The sequence below is a fragment of the Phaethon lepturus genome, unplaced genomic scaffold (assembly GCF_000687285.1).
Source record: "Phaethon lepturus isolate BGI_N335 unplaced genomic scaffold, ASM68728v1 scaffold14044, whole genome shotgun sequence".
Taxonomy (NCBI): domain Eukaryota; kingdom Metazoa; phylum Chordata; class Aves; order Phaethontiformes; family Phaethontidae; genus Phaethon; species Phaethon lepturus.
The window spans coordinates 3,546-24,339 of NW_010532713.1; the positions used below are offsets into that span (position 1 = coordinate 3,546).

Below are 20,794 nucleotides of genomic sequence, written 5' to 3' on the forward strand. Positions count from 1 at the left end.
ATCACAAATGAAAAGATGTTACTTTCTCAATCCCCCAAAAAAAAGCCCGGCAGGTATGTGATCAAGAGGTAGCCCACACTTATTTTTGTTAACTATCATAAAATACACTGGAAGCTGAGATAGTAGAACAAAGCCTGTGTATGTCTTTGCAGGACAAGGTCATGTGTATTAAACAAAGGGGATTTTTTTCCAACAGCAGTAACTCTAGATGCTGATCACTAGCAGGAGTCAGTGGATATCTCGGCGGTTGAGAGCCCTGCAGTAGAATGTTTTGTGCTTTTAAAACAGTGAAGGTGGAATAATTTTTTTTTTTCCTGTATTGCTGCAGTCTCTGCTAGTTATTTTGATCTTCAATGTTGTAAACTTTTTTGTGCTCATCATGTTGTCTTATGCATACTTTGTAGCTGCTTTCCTTTATGTATATGGCTGCAGAAAAAAAATTGTGTCACATCTTTGTTACTAAAAGGTTGCCTGTTTGGGACTCTTCTTGCATTACCATTTGGAAGTTACTGGACTAAGACTGATACCTAGTATCAGTGAGTTCAGAAGCAGGAGAATGTCTCAAACATGATAATATTTTTGTATTATAACTGATTTTAGCCATTTGTGTTGAAGAGTGTTGAGCAGCAAGAGACTTTCTTCTGTATTACAACAGGTACCTTTGAAAGGTATCTTCAAAGTAGTTTTTTTCTTCAAGCAGTATAGAGAGGTGGGCTGCACTGATGTCTTAAACATCTAGCTTAATTCGTATTTTGTCTTTTGCTACTGTTAGGTCTGTTTTCTGAGAGAGGCTCTTCTATACAGGAGACAAAAGTTAGTGGATTTGTTTTGATACTAGGACTCAGATTTATAGTAATCCTCACATACACCTTATTGTAGTTGATGACAGTTTCCAATGACATATGCAGAACCCTAACATACAAAACTAGACAGTTTCACTGTTAAAAATATATGAATGAATGTCTGCATTCCCTGTGTGCTTCTTTGTTCTTTGCTGTCCTTGCCTTCACGTGAATGTCTTCTGTTGTTCCTCTGCTTTCCTTTTGTTACTCTTTTCCTCACCCAATGCTTTGTATCACAAATGAAAAGATGCTACTTCCTCCATCCAAAAAAAAAGCCCATCAGGTTTTTTAACTGTTAAGAACCAGGTTCTTAACAGTTCCAGCTGATGATATGGGAAAGAAGTTTTTCTGTTCATATTTGGCCATAATTGTTCTCCAAAGGTGTTTTGGTTTTGTGCTGGTTTATGTCAGGATATTTTAACTTTAAAGCCTATTGACTTTGTTCTTTTGTCTGACTTTAGACTCATTCACAGAGGTTAATTCCAACACACCAGCAACCTGTTAGGAGTCTGTTCCAGCAGCAGCACCACCACCAACAGCAGCAGCAGCAACAGCAGCAGCAGCAACAACAGCAGCAGCAGCAGCAGCAGCAACAGTTACAATCTCTGCTTCCTTTACAGCATCAGCATCATTCTTCTCCTCCTCCAGGGCTACATATGCCCCCTCAGATAGAAACGCCTAGGATAATGATGACTCCACCTCCAGTGACACCTCAGCAACCGAAGAACATACACATAAATCCACATTTCAAGGGGACGGTAGTGACACCTGTACAAGGTGAGCTTTCTGAACATCTTCCCGGTCGTGCGAGTGTGACTCATCTTATTCTTTGCCAGAGATGCACCAATTTATTTTTTTTTTTCACTTCATGGAAATGTGCTTGAGGTTGATACTTTTTTCCTTATGCTTGAAACAAATGTCTGGAGTAAGACATAATGTTGTTGGGCTGTGGCCAGCTGAAATAGTAAAGCCTTCTCAACTACTTTATCATCATTGGTACCCTACTCTAAAGCCTGTAAAGAACAGTAAAAATTGAAACTGAAAACAGAATGTGCTTTTTAAAAGTAGAAAATGTCAGTTTTCAAAACTAGGTAAGTACTGCAGTTTATAATTTCTCACATCATTCCAGCTTCAGCCAAGCATTCACAGAATGACCACCCACCTATTTCATTGAGAGTACACTGAGGCACTCCTTGCACTAATTGCTCTGTGAAAGGTACCAGCTGCTGTCCTTACTTGACAAGATACATGCCTTCAGTTCTCCCTCCAATGCCACATTTGTGATTGTTTGATTCGCAGCCTGCAAACACAGTTTTTCCATAACTTAACACAAGCACTCTTTGGGTTACACTTTTTAGGGCAGCTCTGAGCAGAGCTGTTAACATTACTACGTATTTAAGAAATGTTTAATCCCTAAGAGGACAAAAACACCTACATACCTCTGATTTGTTATTCTGTTGGGACTAGAAAAAGTAAAGAAATAAGTATGTTTATACGTATTTACCATTAGGCTTTCTGGTTTTTTTTTTTTCCCCCCTTCAAATCAGCAGAACTCCAAGCCAGTGCTATCTTTGCTTCTTGTATTTGACCAATGAAAAGTAGGAATTTGGCAAGGTAGGATATTGCCAGTTGATAGAGATCTATTAGGCTTCTTGCAGATGGCTTCATAGTAGCTGCATTGTAGAGATGATTTTGCTTTTTCCTGTCTAATAAAATGAGTGCTTTCCACCAAATTATGCATCAGAACAGATTGTATGGAAATAGTCCAAAAGGTCATTTAGTCTTGGATTTATCCCTTCTGTGCATTTTCCTAACATTTCCAAAGTAACAGTTGTTGCTTTGTGAAAAGCAAAAATTGGTTTTAGACTATTCTGGATGTCTCTCTTCTCTCCCTAGGAAACAGTCAACAAATCTTCTGTATCTAGGGGAACAAGTATTCTCCTAATGCCAGCAGTGGCTACTGAGGATTTTTGCTTTTGCCTAACATCGAAAGTATACCAGTGTGTCTTCTCTCTTTTGTCTGAGGATTTTTTTTTTCCACAATATCAGATGGCTTCAGGCTTCTCTCAGCCTTACCACTACATCTGTGGCACTGTGGGTATTCCAGGAGCCTTGTTTGTCTTGAGCATAGTCTTTTTTTTTTTTTTGTCTTTACTTGCAGATCCTCATTTTAGCAAAGTTGTGTACTGTCTGCATGTTAGCAGATCTTCAATATCGGATTTTTAGTCTGTTTTTTAGATCTTCAACCTGGTGACTGTGCGCATGTTCTTTTCGTGACTGGTAAAAGTCTAGTTGTCCTCTCGGAATGAGCAGCCCTGGATAATGAGTAACACATTTTTGAATGGTGTTAAGACCTGTATTGCAGTGAGGAAGATCTTTGCGATGTGTATGGATGGCAGCTGGTTCGAATGAAATACCTTTGTGCTGTCCGTTTTACTGAAGAAATCCTTGGCAAGACTACTGATAGGTGTGCAGCATACTATTAAACACAGTCTTCTAAATCACTGTAGAATTTTAATCTTCTTGATTAGACAGCATGTATGGGAAGCTGAGTCTTCTGCAGAGGCTGAAAGTAGTGGCCACTTCAGTCTTCTAGTCTGCAGCAGTACATTTATGTTATATGAAAGTATGCATTTGCACACCTGAGGAAAATGTGTAGCAAAGCAGTAGTAGTCTTCAGGGAAGATGAGCATAATTCTAAAATCTTCAATGGCATTTGCATATTAAGATGAATTTTGAAGCAGTCACTGCAGGCAAATGGTAGACTGAAATTCCAGTGTAGGAAGAGTTGTTCTAGACTTCCTCCTAAGAAGTCGTCCTTGGTTTAACCGTCTGTTTCAAACCCCAGTAAGAGACTGATAGTTGACAACATTAGGATGTGTTTCACATGCAGCATCATGTATTTCAGGGCAACAGGAAGTATGAAAGATCAGATTGACTTTATATTCTTGATGATGTCCTGCCCCTTCTTGGCTGAATATATTTCCAGATACATTAGGGTTTTTACACATTGGAGAATACAATCAGATAGGTGCAAAGTTTATTTGGATTCTCTTGTTGAAAATGTGATGTCTGGAAGCTAAAAATGCCACGTCTGGAACTGCATGATATGCTCACTTAGGTTCTGGTAATTTTAATGGTGTGCTGTCATGTTCTAGTGTAGACTGGCATTTTTTTCCTCTCTAATTTTATGGCAGGATTAAGCTCACACACTTCTAATTGTCAGCACCAGGGACACTTTTTCTAACTGCAAATCATAGAAATATACTTCCTCAACATCTTTTTGGTTTGAGTTAGTCTTGAAATGCATGGAGTATATCAGTATTCTCTAAAATAGACTCAAACATCCTGTAAATCTTTATGAATTTTTAATGTGAATAAAACAGCATGTATAAGAGCTCTAGTAACCAACTACTTCAGCCTGGAAGTGAGTTGAAGCACTCTTCAAGAGTCCTGTCATTGGCTTATTCCTTTGAAATCTCAAAGATGAATCTTTTTCAGTGGCCACTATCTCCCTGCCCAGCCTTGAATCTCGGTTCAAAAAAATAGTTACTTTCAAGTCAGTTTTGTTTCGGAAAAATTTCTGTTGGTGTTAATCTTTGAAGCCAATGAATGATTAAGGAGAACTCTGTCTATCAAAGCCCATAAAATGGTCATGTGACCCTCTACACATACCTGCTGCAGACACTGTTCAGTTGGCATTCAGCTGTGCCTTTTGTGGCATTTGAATCCCATGACTTTTAGTGCCTTGCTTGTCATATGGTTTCCTCTCCTCTTTGTGTTCTATTCTGTAAAGTAGTCTTGAGTTGTAAGTAGTGATTTTTGGATGAATGCATGTCCAAATTTGAGTATGATCAATTTACAAATACTGGAAGACTGTACATAGATGTACTATGAAATGCTAATTCAACCTGTGATACATGTATTGAATTTTTCCCTCAAATACTTATCCCACAAATAAGTATTGCAATGATACCGTGATGCTGCCAAAATTGGCATGAACTAATAGGCAGTTTATGGCAGCTCGGTAGATTAGTATGCCATTTACCTTTTAAAAGCTGTTTGGTGTCTCGGGAAAAATTATGTTATAATTCTCCAAAATAATCAATATGGGAATTGATTCTTCATCTTTTAATGTATAGCATTGAAATTTACAGTCAAAAGCAATTTATTCTTAAAATAGTTTCTAACAACATGCTCTGTATTATTTTTGAAACGTGTTTCAAACCTATGGAAGATTTGACAATCAGGAAAATGAATGCTTATTTGAGATTTCTTTGCTGCTTCAGCAAGTGTCCAAGGATTGAAAGGGCACAGAGTTTGAACCACTATCTTTCATGAGTATTAAATTAATTTGCTTAAAATCCATAAATATATCTCTCTTTATATGCTACTGCCAGAGGCAGAATACTGAAATAGACCTGAGTGCCCTGTTCCGTTGACATTTCTCTACATTTCCCACCTTACGCAATTTTTGAGTCCCTCTCTGACCTGTAATACTTGAGCTATTTTAGTCCTAGGTCTGTCAGGAGCACCCTTGTCAATTTTTTCCAGGTGGCCATGGCTGTTTGATATGGACAGATGTTCATTAGAAGCCAAGATGAGACTATTCAACTGATTTTCTCGTGTAACTTGATACAAAGTTTGCATGGAGTCCTTTGGTGCTGAAAGACTGGTGCAATTAGTTTACCCCATCAGTCCCTGAACTAGTAAACCACAAGTACTTAAGAGAAGTGGATAGAAGCCAGACATGGACATGAAGTAAAAATAACCACTAATGCGTTAGTTCTTGTACCTCAGTTACCAAGAAAAAAGGGGTTTGTGAGGCATCTTGGCAACCTCCTGTGTTGGGAATTGCACACAACTTCTCACTTAAACTAGCAGCATTTCTTAACATCTTTCCTGCTCTGAAGTGTAATACAGTAGTTGTCTACGAAGTTGATATTTAACCCTGTGTGGGAAATGTTTTCCTGTCACTTTCAGAAGTGCTAAAAACAAACTGAAGAAAAATAACCTTACTAAAATTTTTTAGTAAATGAGCAAACACATTCAGTGCTGTTTGATATGCTATATTTAACTTCTCTAGGCCTTTTGTCTAACGTTGAAGCATTTGTGTTTTTAACCATGTAGACAACTTGGAGAGAAAACAAAGTGCTCTGGAAAGTGGGAAATCTGTCATTACACTTTGTACTGGGGGTTCAAATACAGATTTAGTCCCCAGGGTGATCCAGCTGTAGTTGCTTTGTGCATTAATGCCATAATATTAAGTGAATGTTTTGGGCAGTATTTTTTTGTGACTAGTCTTTTGAAATGCAGTTGTATGGACTAGTCATCCATGTTAATCCTCCTGAAATACTAATTTTGGAGGTTATTTTTTGGAAGAGGGTCTCCTAATTCTTCTTGGTGTCTCTTTATGAAATAGCAGTCTTTCATCTGAGACCAGCAGTTTTGTGATTACAGATTAAGTAGTTTTTGCTTGCTTTTAATTGCCACTGCCTGCCTCATTTTACCTTCCTCTGAACAGTGATTTATACCAGATATTCTCTCATGCCCGTGCTTGTTGTAAGAGGTTGGTGGTGAGACTGGGAGATACCTAGGAAATCTTGAGGGGCATGAAGTTGAAAGGGTAAATTAATCATGTATCCTTCTATTTGAAACATGAAATTATACTTAAAGTCTTTGTCAGCTATGGCTAAGAGATGTCTTTGGCTGAATAAGTACTCTAGTTTTCCTTCCTGCAACAAGGAGCAATTTAATTCTGGGAAATACAGAATTAAATTATGTAAATTAACTAGGAGAATCTTAATTGTCCTGTTGCATGTTGCAGGGGAGGGAATGGTTTCTTAAAGCTAATTGTAGAAACTGTGACATGGGAGGGTAAATGCAGCAGATTTTAATCATGGCTTCTCATTGAAACTGCTTTTGGAAATAACAGCAACAACTGTTAGGTAAAACAAATGGTGTTAAAAGGTGCTTCTTGTTTCAGTGCCCTTGCTGCCAGTTCCAGCCCAGCCAAGACCTGCTGTAGGACCCCAGAGATTTCCTGTGAGTAGCAGCTGTTTCTTCTTCTCTGATATGGATAAGCATACATTTGCAAGGAAATATTAATATAGCAAATAAAAGCTGTTCTAGTGAAATATAATTTTAAGAATTTGTAAATATTGACAATACACTCTGCAGTTGAAAATGTTTGTTAAAAGCTTAAGGTCAATGGATTTTTGAGAGTAGAATTAATTCTGTTTAACTGTAAAATTGTTGAACCAGCCTCTCCAGTGGGAGAGGCATGAATGCATCTTGTCTTGAAGAATATGGCCTTCATTTTATTACTTGACTCTTTCTGTATAAATAGAATCCTTATTTTATTTGATGTAATAAAATGCTATTTCAAATAATCCCTAAGCTTAAAAAGCAGCAATATATATTTATTGTAAAAATCAGCAATCAATTTTATCATTACTTCAGGCATTTAAATGCCCTCATGTTTTTTGTATAAAAAAGAGAATGGCATTGCATGACCTTGCTTTCTCTTATGTTTCTAACTCCTAAAATAAACAGTGCATTTAGCTGCTTCACTAGGCTAATTTCATTTGAAAATTTTTTTCTGCTTTGTGAATGGGGAGGGTGCATACTTCTAGGCCTTTTCTCATCATTTCACAGTTTTGTTATCCTAAAGTTTTAGTTCAAGTGGCTTGCAGAGTATCAAAGTAAAAGAAAAAATAGTTTATTCAATACTGCCTTAAATATTTTCAAATAAAGACCCATATATTATGTTTCTCAAATATGTAAAACACACAAAAATTATACTTGGTTAATGTGTGCAGTGTTGAACGATGAAAGTAGATATTTGTGAACATCTGTGTAGCACCGCACAGTAAACTACTTGCATAGAGATCAGAAGTATTTGAAAGAAGCAGATTTCAGAAACTTTTGATTGCCATGTACATTCATGGTTGGTTTTGATGCAGAGTATTTTTCTTACAGGACATCTAGTTGAGGAATTGGGATGTCTGTATTTTGTACAGTAATCAGAGTTTTTAAATTGTCATGTTTCTTCTGTGAAGGGTAAAAAACTTAAGCAGTAAAATGGCAGTTTCATTAAGCAAATTCATGTTACATAATTCCATCATCCACGTTTTAACCAGAGATGCATTCCTATTGAAAAATACCGTGGTTTTCAGAGGAAATAGTTTTCCTCAACAGCCTTTAGTATTATGTGGAGACCTTATTAACATTTTAAAAGTAATTCTTACTGTTTTTAATGAGAACAAATATCTTGCATTTGTTTTCCTTTGACACTAAATTGCTTTGCTGACAAACACAATTTGGGATGAAAAAGAAATTAGAGGACAAGGAATATCTGTAAAGGCATTGTAATTGACATCTTTGAGAAGTGTGTTTACATCAGTGTAGAAAAATTGGAAATTAATTTTTTTAAATTGACTGTGAAATTAGATTTTAATTCTGTTCATTTTTGGTTTTGCAAGTTGAAGTACTGCAAACCTAGCTACTTTTGTATACAACAGTTTTTAAAACAGAGTAAAATAGATTGAACATTTTTGGTAGGACTCTTGTTCCTTTTGCCTGAAGGAAAGTACTTGACTGCTTACAATGCACTAGCAAAGAGTCAGTGTAATTATTCTTTTCATAAAGAGGGCTGTCTTAACTAGGAGGATCCAATACTGTGATTTGGTTGCCCTGAGTGTTCTAAATTTTTTTTTCCACTTCAGCTAGTAACCTGCTGTATGACCCTGAGAAAGTTACTTAATCTTTCCATGACTCACTGAGTTATAAAATGGGTATAATATGGACTTCCCTTGTGAAGCACTTTATAAATTTTGCATAGGTTATCAATCATATTAGGATTAGGAATTAAGTGTCACTGTGTACATATGTCATGTTTGTTTTATTAAATGTAGTATGTTAGCTCTTGAGCTGAAGTCAAATTTACTTTCTTACTTGATCTTTTTATCTTGCAAAACTACCTTTTTTGCTCTGTTACATGTCAAATGCCTTTGTGCCATTGTAATTCACTTGTTTATGCATAAATGTTGACTTATAGCAGTATAGCAATATTTAGACAACTTTTGCTGCCAAGGTATTTGAAAAAGATGAAAGTAGTATTCCAGACTATAGTTCATTCATCCTTTTCCTCATTGCAGAAAGAATCCTTGGATATCCAATAAATTGAACTTGCTCTTCTTTTTAGGATTGCCTAATCAAAGGAAAATAGTTAGCTGATTTTTCTGGTTGCTTAGTTTCTAAGAAACTCTGCAGTTAGAATGAAGTATGTGTAGTCTGCTTTCCTCTTTAACTTTGAACTGGATGGTTTATTTTGATTGAATGTAGCAGAGGTAGAAACATGAAAAGTAATGAAATTCTTGTAAGGGAGAGACCTAAAAGGGGCTAGAGCCCTAACTGAAGGAAAAATTGCCCCTCAGTTCCTGTCTCACCTAGGAGAGAAACACAGAGTCTGTGTGTGCTCCAAACATGGGTAGAGCTTCAATCAGAGCTAATCAGTTGGAAGTCATAAATCCATTGGAAACCAGGTGTTATTAATTTAGGGCTAATGAAGGCACTTGTAACCATGTAATGGTTAATTCCAACAACCTTTTGCAGAAGGATGTAATTGAAGAGTTGAACAAAGTTGTAATGAGTATGTTAGCGCATTGGTGTGAGTTCTAAATTATAAGAAATAATGTAGTATTAGATCAGAGTAATATTGATTGGGATTGAACCTGCTTGGAGTTGGGTCTGATTAAATTCACTTAACCTTGGATTTAAATTTTAATATTTCAGGATAGGGCTCATTGTTTGATTATTTCTTACTTAAAGCTTAACCCCTTAAATGTTCAGAGAGGAAGTACTAGGAAGGACATAATGGAATTAATCTATTTGTGTTCCCTACTTAAAGTTATTTTAATGTTTACAGTAATCTTCAGTCAAGCAAGGAACTTGTCTATCTCTTACTCTGTAAGCAGTCAAGGTGACTTAGTGTGAACAATATTTGAGAGCTATGTTCAACTGATTAGGACTGAATAAATGGTGGATCTGAGGCAGGTAAACAGCTCAGAAGTATAGTGCACTTGTGCTAACAGGGACTGAAAGTCCTGAGTTCTGCAAAGGCTTCTATGCTTGTCTAAATTGCAAAGTACTCCTCAGGTGGCTGTGGTTGATAGTAGTCCAATCTTCAAGCATAGTCAATGCTAGTATTTTTCCAGGTATTTGAATTGACCTGGAACTGTGCAAGTGCCAACTGCGTGTTTTCTTTAAACTGTTTAAAGAACAGATTAAGCTAACTCTTTGGCCGAGTCCTTCTGGAGGTCTTGTTGTATCATCTGCCTTTGCTTTAAAGTGGTTAAAATGTTTTTGTCTGAGTTGCTGTCTCGGTGTCATGGTTGGTATTTCACAGATAGCAGTCTACTTTGGGGACTGAAGCAAATTATTAGTTCCTGCGGGTGCCCCAGTACAGGTACGGAGCCTGTAGCCGTTCTTGCTACACAAGAAGGACCACTGTGGTTTCTGTCCTATGCTGTTTATTATCTGGCATAATTTCTCTTTCAACTGCAGTGTTCCGTGAAGGACAGTGGGGTAAAATAAGGGAAGAAGAAATTAAATAGTAAATAGAAGGGGTGTTTCTAAACACCTTATGTTTAGGCTGCTGGTAACTGACTATTGTAGAGGCCAGATCCTTACTTAATATGAAACTAGCAAAGTTGTTTGCTTTCAAATGGCAATTTTCATGAGCTAAGTTCATGATCCAGATCTTTTTATCTCTTATGTGAGTCCACCAGCATGTTCTGTGTCTGAAATATTTTGGTGTTTGCCCAAAGAAAAAATATATGAAGAATTTTTGCTTCAAATATTATTTAACTTAATGAACACTGAAATAATTTTTGTATGCGGCACACTTCTGTGCAGTTTTGTAAGGACATATAAAAGTGGAGCAAGTGGTGTTATGCCTATTTTGGGGAAGAACATGGCAGAGGGAAAGGTGTTTTTCACTGTCAGAATTCTTTAACCAGAAATTGTGACCTGGCATCCAACCTAGCATGTAAATTTGGGGCTGGAAATGGGGTATTTGGAGCAAAGAAGTTGTTGAGGAGAACCTGCCTCACATGGCTCAAGGCAGGATAGAGATTTGGGGCCATTCCCCCTCTGTCTGTGTTCTGGATCCTCCTCTGAAACCACTGCAGAGAGCAGAGCCTGTTAAGACAGCTGTCTGCCTTTTGCCAGGAGAATATTCAGGAAATTGGATAAATTCCAATTTAGCCCCTGTCCTGACACCCTGGGTGTGGAGCGAACTGGGCAGGTGTCCATCCCACAGACATATTTTACTAACTTTGGTCAACTTGAGTTTCAGAGCTGCAGTTAGGAATAGTCTCAAGTGGCACAAAGCACAAGATGAACTGACAGTAGTGTCTGCCTGACTAATTTATGCTAGGAAGGCTTTGATGCTTTTTAATGCACAAAGCTTTTCTCCTTTGGGTAGGACACCTTAGTGCACAGGGTACCTTTCAGATAGCTATCTACAATTCAAGTCTGAAAGTTGAATTGTAGAACATATATTATGTTTTATTCCGTATAAAAATAAGACTTTAATAGAGCAACTTGTCCTCAGGCCCTTGTGAATATTCTACATCGCATGATCGCATGTCTTTTCCGTTCCCTGCTTAAACTGGTGTGATTTGGGTTTGGAACTTACCTTACAATTTCCTTTCAAAATCATCTTTATCCCAAAAGAATACTTGATCCCCCCCCCCCCTTAAACTGCAAAAACAAACCTTGGTAAACTTTCTTTATATTCCCATTCAACATTCTTCTACTTGATCTCCAGGATGTCAGGTGCTGTCTTAAATGGATGCTGTGAAAGGCAGTTGAATACTTTTGATTCAGATTTTTCACCTTTTCTGAAAGCTATAGTTTCACGAATTCTCAGCTTTCAGGTGGCGTTTGAAATTCAGACACTGCTTTTAAAGACTTCTTTATGCTTTAACCTGCGAGACGTTTTTAAACAGGTGCCCATTTGTTGCACAAAACAGAGTTTGCTGTCCCTCATTTGCCACTTGCTTGAAACATTTCTTTTAGACAAATAATATATTACTGCTGTACGAAATGATTATCAGGGGTGCATTAGGATACTATTTACTTCTTTTTCCCCAAGGTGGCCCTTGGACGGGCTTGCATCAGCTTACAATGCCATTTTGGCAAACTTGGGGCAGTTTAATTGATATTACAGTGTACCTGGGTCTGTGGGTGTGCCTTGTGTAAACATCTCTTGGAGTATGTAGAAGCAGAAATTTATGGTGCTTTTGGAAACAAAACTCCTTGCAATAGTGTTTACTGTTTGTTGTGGGAAACAGAAATAAGAAGTGGTTTCTTTTTCTTCCCCATTGTTTCAAATTCAGTCATTATGAGTGAAGAAGGGTTTTAGCAACTGTTACTAAGGTCATGGTTCATATTTTCCAGTATTTACGGTAAGGACAATTCAAACAGCCTTGCATCTGAGTACAGGCAATCATTTTAAACTTATATTTAGTATGTAATGATATTTTAGTAACTAGTACATGTTTACAACAGTATGTATGTAGGAGACAAACTGTTAATGGAAATAAAAAGCCACTTGTGAAAACAATTCTCGTACTTCCTCACAATTATTCTGCTTTAGCTATGGCTTTACTATAATGAGTAACAGTAAATGAAATTTTCACTCTATTACTGTGTAGCAGTGGTAGATCACAGGTAGTGTAGAAAGCATTTTGTTTTCATTTAACAGGATACATGGTATCAGGTGGTGTTGATTGACATTTCTTGGATACTGCTTTATACAGCATTTCATGCAAATCATGTTTGAATGAGACTGCTGCATCAAATTACATTTCTTTCAGATTATAGCCCTTGCAGATGTGAGACAGAGCTCGTTCAGCAGCTAGCAAAAAGCTTTCATTTTTAACACTTACTGTTTTTACAACTTGACTGCAAAGCCCTATAATTACAGCACTTAAGATAGTGAAGGAATGATGGGCACTTTCTCTTATCAGATCTATAAGTAGTAGCAAGCAGATGCAGCATGAGATCCCTCCAGCTGTCAGATATTGTCAGGCGGGCATAGAGGGAATGCAGCTTAAAATGCAGGTGACATAATACCCAACATCCTCCATTTGCTAGTGGGCTTCTGATTAATCACGATTACCATACATTATCATACCATCAAATTTAATCATATCAATGAATTCCCATCTGCAGGAGGAGCAGCAGCAGCTAAACATGATGGAAACAGCTATTAAATAAGAAAGAAATAGATGGCTTCTAAATGCAGTAACCCTTTAACTTGTCATGCTAGCTCCAGTGTGCACATGCTCTGTAGATATTAAAATCAAACAGAAAACTTGTGCATTTCTATTTTGTATTTATTGCCATTTACCTTTCTGTTAAGTGATCGCTATTTAGCACTGCCAAGGAAACCTGAGTCGCAGAATTAATTTTTTTTTTTCAGTGGTAATGATGCTAGATTTTCTTCAATCTCAGCTTTAGTACCTGCTAAGTACAGAATCGCAGAATGGTTGAGTTTGGCAGGGACCTCATCTTTTCCACCCTCCTGCTCAAGCAGGGCTACCTGGAGCCGGCTGCCCAGGACCATGTCCAGATGGTTTTTGGCTATCTCCAAGGTTGGAGAGTCCACAAACTCTGGGCAACCTGTGCCAGTGCTCAGTCACCCTCACAGTAAAAAAGTTTTTATTTGTATGTATTTGTATATAAATAGGTATGTACATTGTTTTTGATAGATTGTATGAATGAAATTTGAAGTTTTTTAAGCTGTGTAAGCAAAGCACATTTTTACCAAGGCAAAGACTGAAAAGTGTTATGCATATAGCTAAGTAGCCATTAATTAGGCACTTCTAAAGAGATACTTTGCAGAAGTCAAGACTCATAAAGAAATCAAATTAAAATATGCAATGGACTTCCTACTGCAATGCAGTAAGAGTAATCTAGTGCTTAATCACTGAATGGAGAATTAAAATATTTTTTATAATATTAGATTGCTAGATGATAGTATAGTTCTCATAAGCTATTTTCACTGAGCTGAGAAAATGTCCTTCTAAAAGATAATTCAGTACACTTGTGTCATCACAATAAAAAAATCTATAAACTGGTATTTATTCACCTTCTGCACCTTCAGTTCTTGTTAGATTTTAGAATGTGAAGGAAAAAATGCTTCATTCATTGTAGAAAAGTCTTACTACTATTTACAATAAAATGAGGTAATTTAGAGGAATATTATGGGTTGACTGTAGGGTACCCGAAATGGAAAAAATGTTCAGGTCTTCATAGAAAATATGTGAGTAGTACCTGCAGGCACCTTGGGAGCTCTGGATATGTAAAGTTCTCGCATCAATGTATTTGCAAGGTTAGAGATGTGTAAAACATCTCAAAAATGAGATTTCTTTACAGAATTAAAAATCGGGAAACGGGTAGTTTAACTACTAAATAGTCAGGTCTGAAAGTCCAGCTTAGCAGCAGTTCTAATATTTGTCTTCTATAAAGCTGGCTGCTTCTTGACTTTTTTGGTAGCAATTTGATCATTTTTTTGTTTAAGGGAGAAGAATCATCCTCAAGTCACATGTATTTATCTTTGAGGTTCTCAGATTGTTTTTAAATTAATTGTAATGGCACCTTCAAGCTTGGAGTGTAATGTAGAAATTCTGAATTTGATATTCATGATCCAGTTTAGTTCTGACCTCGAAGTTGTTTCTCATCGTCAGTGACTTGCAGGTCACCAAGATATAGTAGTTCAATAAACACTGTAATAATATTTCCATGGAGTAGTCTCTGGTAAGTCTAAGGATAAGGTATAAATTTTGATAGGTGTTTTGTCTCGTGTTTTGAAATGAAGAGGTCTAAAACCTGCCACACTTTTTGGGTCTCTAAGCCTTTATACATTCCTAAAACTATTAGCTTTCAGAACAAAAATATGCAGAATGATTTTATTGTCTTTAAATAAAATCATTATGAAATTCTCTTCTTTCAAAGGCACCAAACAAAAATGATCACATGCTCTTTCTATACCACACCCCAAAGAGAATTACAAACTAAAGTGAAACTGAATCTTCCAGACGAATTAGTTTAAAACAGCTGTTTAAGGAATTACTTAGGTTTGTGCTCTGAGAGGTTTGGGTTTACTGTTCCTTCAGACAGTGCAGGCTGCTGCGACTTGTCTGTCACACTACTTCGTATGGCCTGTCTGCTCTTGCTGTAGATGCTCATTCTTCAGCCATAGAAAACAGATGGGAGCGTGGTTTTTCTGCACATCAACACTGTTACAAATTGTGTGTTTAACAACTCTAGCTGGGAGTTGGGTTTTAGTTAACAGTCTCTTTCCTATGCCTGCATTTCATTTAGGAGTGTTTTTTCCAAGAATTGTTCTGGAATGGGACCGCTTGTTCTGCAAGTTTTCCTTTTCTAACGTATGTACCTCAATGGTAGAGCAGATGGAGGTCCAAGAAACCTATCTGTGAAGCAGTCCTGTGTAGAACTGGTTGCTTGTGGGCTATTCTGCTTTGTTGCTTCTCTTACAACTTCAGTATATTTCTGTATTTTTGTCTCCATTTGCAACATGAATATGTCCCTGTTTGATGTATTAAGAGGGGTGCGCCGAAACTTGCTGGAGAGGGATACTTCTAATTTACAGTGGATCTAGCTTTAGTCTCCTGAACTGTTTGGGATTGGTTTAGTATGCTGGAAGTGTCCTCCTTTTTCTGTATTGCTTGTGTCCTTACTTTAGCTGCTTGATCATCAGTTGTCTTAAATAACAAAGGATTCCATGCCTTTCTGTCCTTGCTTTTACTGGTTTTCCATGATGGCTGAATTCCATTTTGAGACCTTAAACAGTGAAATCAGGCATTGGTGATTTGCTCTAACAGATGACCTGTACTTGGACCTAAATGTCCCAACATACTTTCTTAGCTATTGAAGTTGTGTAGTATCAGAGAGAAGCTTGTCCAAGTTATGTTTTAATGTTAAAAATTACTTTTGGCTCAATTAAGGAAAAGATCAATCCAGTCTCTCTGACTCAATCCGCCTGTGATACTTGGATCTGTGCAGTCCACATACTTGAACCAGTAGTTGCTCTCTCCTTGTATTTTCTGCTCAGAAAATATATTCCAGAAGCTTTGAAGAGACTGATGTATGGGTTGCATATATTCATTATCTTGAGTTTTATGATCAGTCTGAACTTAAATACATTACAATCAAGAAGGACAAACATTAAAGGCATGAATTTTTATATAAGGTCATCTTATAATACTAAATCCATTGAGAAAATCATGGTGCTTGCTAGGTTTTTAGTTCAGTTTGATGGAATTACATGACTGTCATAGACATCACAGGGACACTAATAAGCCATTTAAACTATATTTAAGGAAGTACCAAAATAAATTTTTATTATAAAATTTCAGCGAATCATTCCTTCTCTGTAATCTGTACACAGTAAGTGAAAATACTGTGAAATATGAACATGAAGAGCCATTGCTTGTGGGATGTATACATTTCTACTTTAATTTTTTTGTACCGTATCCAGGATATATGAAGTGGGTGGAAAGTCAATTCCTTGCACCAGAAGGTAGGCATTTTGAGGAAAGCTTTTCAAAAAGTCTAGTAGCTGCTGAAATAAGAGGATTAACATCTTCTGACAGATGGCTATAGTTTTAATTGTCATAGGTTATAGTGGTCATTATTTTTTGCATTTAAACCATATAAGAAGAATTAACTGAGTGGCCCTGCTTAACTGCCAATGGGATTCTCCTAGCTCTTTGCATTTTAAGTAAGATTAATAAATGAAAACATGTTGTAAAGGCAGGGTGTAATTTATTGAAAGATTCATGAAGTTTCAATGACATTGTTAAGGTATTTAATTAGTCTCACAAAAAAAAAGTGACCCTTTTAGAGAAGCTGATAAGTCATATAATAGCTGTTAGATCCTCTTTATTCCTTGCTTTATAAGATTAACTTTGTGCTAAGCAATTTATGCTAAGTTTTCCCTTTTATTGGTAACCAAAATTATCCGTGCTTCATGAATAGATTATTGGAGATAACATCATGTAATTAACAAGAGATGCAGAAAAGTAAAAGTACAATTTGTGTAAGAATTGTATGAGAGAGAATGTTAATTTCTTAACTAGGAAGGATATTTAAAGGGATAAAAGGAAGGCAAAATAGTGCAGTTCTTTGAAAGGATTAAAGTAACCTTATCTCGTGTTCTCTCGGAAGGTGGGATTGCCTGAGTGTGTGAAAGTCATGTTCAATGAGCTATTCACAACTCTAATGAATTGTAGACACAAGTTTGCATTGCCTTTTTTTTTTTCTCAAAAGTGATTAATAAGGTATAAGTTATGCCTTACCTGTATTGAATAATGGAAACTAGTAAAAGGGGAAGTTGTGCAACCTGCTGGCATGCAGAGTTGTATAAAAATGTCAATCTGAGGTGCTGTAAATTATAGCATGTGGAGAAGAAAAGTGGGTAAATGTTTGGGTTTTTTTTTCCCTGAGTAAACTTCACAGAATTAAAGATTTAAGACAGTAAAATAACTGTCAGTAGCATTTCAGTGTGCAATTATCTTCTTTTAAATATTTCTAAAACACCTGTGATTGTGGCATCTTTGGAATTCACACAGAACCCCATTTCCAATGTAATTTACCTATATACCCCAGCTCTTGTATTAAAATAATAAAAAAAAAAATTTTCAAAGTAAAATTGTAAGAGGTTAAATTAAATGAGAGCTTGTCACATTTCTTAAAAAGAGGAAAAAGTACAGATGAAAAATTACTTTCCTTGGTAGTTTAAGAAAAATCTTGATGTTCAGTACCTTGCTTTCAGTGTTCAGGCATTGGTGTTTTTTGGCCCCCCCCCAGCCTACAACACCTTGCTGAGAGACCATTCAGGAGCCCTCCAGCTTTCCAAAATTACAGTTTTTCTCTCAGCTCTTTGAAATACTTGTTAAGGCCAGAGCTGCAGGCAGTGGTGGAGAAGGAACTGGAGTGCTGAAGTGGTTGCAGTTTTGTGAAGGGCTACGCATCGGTTGGTTAAGGACTTCAAGGCCAGACTGTACTGTGCTGGATACGTCTGCCTCGGGTCTTGTGCAGTTTCCCAATTCTGTGTTTTTTGTGCAACTAGCTTTAAATAGAGCTAAAAACTCCATTTCAGGACTGTTTCCTTACAATTTGGTGCATTTCTATGAAGTAATCAATCCGATAATGATACTAAATGATCAATATTAAAGATACTAATTCAATAATAATGATACTACATAATCCAATAACAATGAGAGGGGGAGAAGACTCCTCCAAAAAGTTACTATATGTGCTCTGCTGGGGTCTTTCTCATATGGACATTTGGTAGTTCAGTCTTGGTAACTATTTCTGTATGAATGTGAACCAGCCTTGTGGGTTCTCGTTGGAAAGGCACATAAATATTTTGTCTTTCCCCCAGTGTCAGAGTTGGCCCCAATATTGGACTGGAATGTAGAACCTTGCAGCCTAGGCTGATCATATGAATTTGCAGTTCTCTTCTGTTAGGTTGAAACCTGTTAACTTGAAAATAGGTATTATGAAGACTGAGATTAAGTAAGGAAGCTTCCTAAAAGGTTTAGTAACGGTGAAGTAATAGTTAAAATTATTTTCTGTAAGGAATCTTAGCTGATGTGTGTACTGAATAGTTGGTCATAATTTGAAACTGTTCGGGTAGCAAAACCATGAAAAATAGGAGTAACTGCTGTGCATCTAAAGATTTATTATGCATCTATGTTACAATATGCTTATTTTATCAAAAAGAGACCATTATGAAAACTGGCTTTTGCACCTGCTCTTCATTAATTTTTGAAGTTAACTAGCTCTGCATGTTTTTTTCTACAAAATACCAGAGGGCACTTGGGGGTTATTAGCAGCAAATACTTGCTGAATGTAGAGTTTAACACTAATGGTAAAATAATCCATTCCTACTATTATAGTTTAAGGACTGTTAAACAAAACAAAATCAAATCAAACCCAAAACAACACCCTCAAAACTTTTTAAGTAATGGAAAACTGCTATATTAATTTGTACTATTTTTAGCCAACTAGAATTTGGCATAAATAAAAGTTGAAGTTGTAGTATTAGTGTATTCCTATTAAATTAAAAAAAATAGTATTTCAGAATAATAGACAAGTACCTCATAACTTAGAAAAATATCCATCATACTTTGCATATTTTCTCATTAAAGTTCATTTGTGTCTAGAAGTAGTAGCTCTGGCTGAACTTCAGTTTTAGTTCCGCATGTAGTGTATGAAATTAATCCATCCCAAAATCAGATCCCTGTTGGAATTGTCCTGAAAGCTTTTTCAGAAGAAAAATCTCACCGCTGTAAAATCTGAAAATGCAAGCTTCCCCCTACTTGTGTTACTGTAATTTTGGGGCAGAATTTTATTTCACTCTTTAGGGATAGTAGAAGCAGAGCTAGTTTAGGGAAAAAGTGAAGGTCAGTCTTTCACGGATGTTAGAAGGGAGGGAGTCAAAGTAATTTCATTTTTTTAGAAGCAAATATTGGTAATTCGGTTTTTGGCAAATAACAAATGTCTTTGCAATTAATTTTGCATGATTGGCCTTTGGTTATCAGCCAAGAAATGTGATCAGTCATATTTTAGTAGTTCTTCAAAATGTCATACATACATAAAGTTAAAATCTGTTCATTGACCAAATAAGTAGCTATTTCTTAGCCATACTCAATTATCTGTATAGCATGCAGCTTTACCATGGTGTGATTTATGTTACCACACTTCTATAGTTTCGCCATTTTTGAAACTTGTACATTTCAAAAAGCTCACCCCTCTGTTCCGTTGTGCATGGAGTAAGTGCTCTGGGAGGGCAGGGTCATTGTTTCAGCACTATTGAATCCCAACATTGAGGGATGACAACTTATGGTCGTTGCATGACATAAAAAGGATCTGCATGTTATTTTAAACACAGAATGAAGGAGAATTGGCTTGAAGATATGAAAGTATTTTTTATCTTTAAAAACTTCCCAGCCTCAAAGTTTAACTGGAATCTTACTTAAAAAGTAAGTGGAAAAAAACAGAATTCTTAACTGTAAAGGATAGAAGAAGAGAGAGGCCAATAGGAGGAGCTCCAAACTTCAAATAGTTCCTTCTTACTCTGATTTTGTTGGACTGTTTTGGAGTTATTTTGACCCAGACTTGTGTTATGGGATATACTTGTAGAAATACACCACTAATAAAACTAGAGAAAAAAATACTTTCTCAGTGTATCTTGGTGGGCATTTGTTGGGATTTTTGGATACCAGCTTTTGGCTAACAGGTTGGATATCTGTTAGTCAGTCTTAAAACACATACAAATTTGCTAAATATCTAGTCAGCAATATCTAAAAATATTTAGAGGACAGTAAATTTTGCTTTTTAAATTAAACAAGATGGACACCTTTGGTACTGAAGGTACCAAAATCAAGATGTAGACAATCAAGTACCGAAGTGGTACTTGAAATCAGTGTTGCTTATATTTTTAACAGTAAAATATCTTGCTGGTTATTGGTTTCTGTAATTTTTTTTGTAAATTATAATCTCTTTTTTTAAAAAGTGTGACCTTTCTTAGATCTAAAATAACCTTGTATTACTCAATTCTAAAGTTTCCTTATGAAGGGAAATATAAAGCTGCTCTCAGCGTGTGTAGTACTACCCAGACTACTGTGGTTTGAACCAAGATGTTGTGGTGGTTGCCTGCCTCATTCTGAATAGTTTGGTTGAAATCCTCCAAATATTTTCATTCTGAAATTGAAACAACAGAAAAACAGTTATGCCCCAGTGCGAAAAACTTAGAAATGTTTTATGGTTGCTCAATTTTTCAAGGAAGAAAACTGGGTTTGACTGCACTGATGGTGTTTTAGTACATGAGAGCTGTGTGAAATTCAGCA

At 36.5% G+C, this 20,794-nt stretch overlaps 1 protein-coding gene across 1 annotated transcript in view; it reads left to right on the forward strand.

Annotated features, from left to right (window-relative positions):
- LOC104619149 (RNA-binding protein 33-like) overlaps nucleotides 1-20,794 on the forward strand; it is a gene marked incomplete at both ends in the record, with an annotated part of 25,981 nt that overhangs the window by 808 nt on the left and 4,379 nt on the right. The window contains 2 exons of the mRNA XM_010284935.1: nucleotides 1,463-1,619; nucleotides 6,829-6,887. Coding sequence (XP_010283237.1) covers nucleotides 1,463-1,619; nucleotides 6,829-6,887 — 216 coding nt within the window. The remainder of the gene's footprint in view (nucleotides 1-1,462; nucleotides 1,620-6,828; nucleotides 6,888-20,794) is intronic.